Here is a 3,898-nt window from a genome sequence, read left to right on the forward strand (position 1 = left end):
AATAAAGGATATAAATAAAAGTAACAAATAAAATAAGTAAATAAATGCTTTGGTGAATGGTGGCATCACGTGACACCATGAGAGGTAATCAAGATTTATTATTTTTATTTTATGGTTGGAGGAGTGGGAGAAAAGGAAATGGAAGAAAGCTAATAGAAAGGAGGAAACTAAAAAGAAGAGTGAAAGCTGCATCCACTAGGATAAATTTGAGACCATTTGGCATTGCTTGCTAAAAAAATATTTATTTTTAGAAGTATCTTTTCAAAATAGTTTTTGAAAAAAAGTTGATTTGTATTTAACTAATTCATTGAAAAATATTTTTGATAAATAAATTATGTTTGACCAATTTTTTGAATGTTATAATCTTAAACATATAATATAAAATGTTAATGTTGAAATTAAAAAATTGCTAACTATAAAGAGTGCTATTTTTAAAACATCTCAGAAAAATAATATGCCAGAGCATATATCACTATATAAAAAATGTTCTTTAACAATAATTAATTAACGTCAATAGCTTAATTATTGCTAAATATGTTTTTTAAGGACATTTAACACTTTTTGTAAATGTCCCTAAAACTTATAGTGACATTGGATCCAATGACAATTAGCTAATATTGATTAAAGTTTTAGCACTCTTTGTTAAGATGCATATTTATTGCTGCTAAAAGGTATCTTTGTTGTAGTGTATGTCATAAGGGGCCGAAGTGTTTGCCGATATGTGGATGAAAACATAAAACATGTGTCTATTGAGATGAATATGTTGACATACTAGGAGAGATAAGATAAAACAGGAATATTTGGGATAAGGTGAGAGTGACTTTCGTGGTAGATAAGATGAGAAAAGTGAGACTGAGATGGTTCATGCATGTGAAGAGAGGAGATGCACATATACCCCAATAAGAAGGTGTCGGTTTGAGCCATGGGGTGAGATAAAAATTGACCGAAAAAGTATTTCGGAAAGGTGATTATACATATTGCACACTTACAACTTATCGAGTGGATGATTCTGGATAGGAGGGTAAGGAGGACAAGATTTAGGATAGAAAGTTAGTAAATATTTGAGTATTGTCTAATTTAGAATTAGATTTATATTGAGCGAGTGATTTATATTATCCTAGATCTGAAAACATTGAAGAGAGAGTGTACTAGTTGTCTCTGTCAACTCTTGTATTTTTAAAAGTAATAAATAATAATGTTGCGTTCAAAGCTGCAGTGCTGGCTGACACCACCCACCCACCCACTAGTGTCATTGTCCTCTGAACCATTAGATAACACACTACACAAATTATTATTAAGATAAACAAGGATATTCAAATGTCTCTCTCAGTTTCATGATTTCCTAATTCTATGGGAAATAACAAAAAAGGATCATCTTCTTCTTGGTTGAGTGCTGTTAAGAGAGCTTTTAGATCAAAGAAACAAATTAATGAAGAAGAAAAGGCACTAGCTAATTATAATTGAAGTACCTTTTTTCAGTTTAATTAGACGATCCATCTTTTTACTAACTAATCCATCCATCTTCTTGTGTGTTTTCAGAAGAAGGAAAATCAAAGGTGGCTTTTCAGGAAGCAGCAACATACTACTAATCATGCCATTGCTGTAGCTGTGCCTCCACTGCCTCTGCATCAGGCTGCCACTATTATTCAAACAGCTTTCAGGGGATATTTGGTGAGTCATATTATTAAATAAATTTTGGGTTCATATATACAATTCACGCATTTGTGGAGTTGATTGAATTCTTTTGAGCCAAGCCAAGTGTGTATGACAAACAAACTCTGCGCTCTCCAGACTCCACTAATTCCTAATTTGTTGTGAATTTTCAAGGCAAGAAGGGCTCTAAAAGCACTAAAAGGTCTAGTGAAATTGCAAGCTTTAGTGAGAGGTCACAATGTTAGGAAACAAGCCAAGATGACTCTCAAATGCATGCAAGCTCTTGTTAGAGTTCAAGCGCGGGTATTGGACCAGCGATTTAGGCAATCGGAGCAAGGAAGTAGAAAATCAACATTTAGCGACACCAGTAGCTACCACTATCTTCAACATATGGTAACTTCATTTCTCATTTATTTACTTTCCTATATATCCAGGCAACATAGTGTAGTAGGAGTTCATTATTTTAAAGTAATTTTGGTTTTGGAAAGGAAAATGTCCTTTTCATTGGTTTTAGATTCAAAACAAAAAATAATTAGTTTCAAAATCCGCCTTTGGTGGTTTTTGGAGTTGATTTCGGAGATTTAATTGTAAAATTTAAGGACCCTGCATTGCTTCTGGAGTTGTTTTAATTAGCACCAAATAGGCATTGTGATAGGTGTGCTTAGTTGTATAGTCAAATCTCGTTTGTTTGAATATATTTTGGTTGTTATAGCAAAATGCATATTAGTAACATTAAAATCCATTTCAAAGAGAACTTGGACGTTATAGTGAAATGTTGTTATAGAGAGGTCGTCCAAACGAGCATTGATTAGCTAGTATATTTTTCGTTTGAATTTGTATATACCAGTCAAGAGACGGAAGCACTATTCCTGATGATTGGGATGAAAGGCCTCATACTATTGAAGAGGTAAAAGCAATGCTGCAAAAGAGAAAAGAAGCTGCTTTGAAATGCCAAAGGACTGCCTTTTCTCAACAGGTTTCTCTATTTCCATCTTGTGATGACTTTGTTGGTGTAAGTTAGTTTTGCCAACCGTTTCTTTTCTTATGCATGGCATGACATGACAGACGAGGAGAAGTGGCAAAAATTCCTCGATAGGAAGTGATGCGGATTTTGGAGAAAAACATCGAAGGATGGAGCAGTACTGGACGGCTGCAAAATCATGGGACAGTAGTAGAGGCAGAGCATCAACTGATCCTGTTAAAACTGTCGAAATGGATACCTCACAACCTTTACCTCCTAATTTAAGAAGATTAGACGAACGACAACATCAACACCAACACCAACACCAACACCAACACCAACACCAACGACCAAGTTCACCCCTTCATACATCTTTTCAATTCCCCGTTACACCTTCTCCATCCAAATCAAGACCTATTCAAGTCCGCTCTGCTAGTCCTCGATGTCCAAGAGACGAAAAAGCTCAAACTCCAAGCCTGAGGTCTAATAATAACTACTCCTCACACCAACGTAATAGACTAACTTCTAGTACTGCAGCAATTCCTAACTACATGGCTGCTACCGAGTCTGCTTTGTCAAGAATTCGTTCACAAAGTGCCCCACGACAGAGACCATCGACTCCAGAAAGGGATCGAGCTGGATCAGCTAAGAAACGACTTTCTTTCCCTGTCCCTTTCCGTTATGGCAATGTCCCATCAGGCTATGGACATAGTCTTAGGAGTCCAAGCTTTAAGAGCCTTAGTGGAGTACATTTCAGATATGAACAACAGTCTAACTATTCTTCGTGTTACACAGAGAGTCTTGGTGGCGAGATTTCTCCATCTTCAACTAGCGATTTGCGAAGGTATTTTAGATGACCAAACGGCAAAAATAAGTGATCAATAATGTACATGCTAATGCATATTGTAACTGTACTGCCTTTTTCTTGTTTGTTATTTTTTTTAGCTTTGTTTGGAGTGTTATTTTTTAAATCCCTTGCTCCTTGAGATTTCCTACCTAACTTGTAATGTATTTGAACCCATTGATGTGTTAGTCAAACATATTGTAACTAGTTCTTCAAGCATTATTTAGTGAAATAACACTTGCGGATTTTAATAGCTCAGTTGGTTAACAATTTGAATTTTCACCAATAATAATGATTGACTGTCTGAATTTTCATGTTATGTTAGATTCAGTTTCTCCTTAGGGGTCGTTTGGTAGAGTGTATAAAAATAATGCTCAATAGAGTGTATTAATAATACTTGCATTAGTAATGCTTGTATTAGTTATACTTGCATTAGTTAT

The 3,898-nt window shown here is 35.1% G+C and overlaps 1 protein-coding gene across 1 annotated transcript; it reads left to right on the forward strand.

Annotated features, from left to right (window-relative positions):
* Window positions 1-1,349: 1,349 nt before the first annotated feature.
* LOC125821173 (protein IQ-DOMAIN 18-like) lies at window positions 1,350-3,692 on the forward strand. The gene is made up of 5 exons (XM_049500585.1): window positions 1,350-1,443; window positions 1,540-1,671; window positions 1,828-2,046; window positions 2,501-2,629; window positions 2,719-3,692. The coding sequence occupies exons 1-5, from the start codon at window positions 1,351-1,353 to the stop codon at window positions 3,469-3,471; spliced, it is 1,326 nt and encodes a 441-aa protein (XP_049356542.1). The 5' UTR covers window position 1,350; the 3' UTR covers window positions 3,472-3,692.
* The last annotated feature ends 206 nt before the right edge of the window (window positions 3,693-3,898 follow it).

The sequence above is a fragment of the Solanum verrucosum genome, unplaced genomic scaffold (genome assembly GCF_900185275.1).
Source record: "Solanum verrucosum unplaced genomic scaffold, falcon-dt-bn FXZP01000222.1, whole genome shotgun sequence".
Classification (NCBI taxonomy): Eukaryota; Viridiplantae; Streptophyta; class Magnoliopsida; order Solanales; family Solanaceae; genus Solanum; species Solanum verrucosum.

Excerpts from the sequence above, each read along its gene's own strand:
- LOC125821173 (XM_049500585.1), top strand. The coding sequence starts at position 1,351 with ATGGGAAATAACAAAAAAGGATCATCTTCTTCTTGGTTGAGTGCTGTT. Across the intron at positions 1,444-1,539 it reads AAATTAATGAAGAAGAAAAG|AAGAAGGAAAATCAAAGGTG; the intron begins GCACTAGCTAAT and ends GTGTGTTTTCAG. Across the intron at positions 2,630-2,718 it reads GGACTGCCTTTTCTCAACAG|ACGAGGAGAAGTGGCAAAAA; the intron begins GTTTCTCTATTT and ends ATGACATGACAG.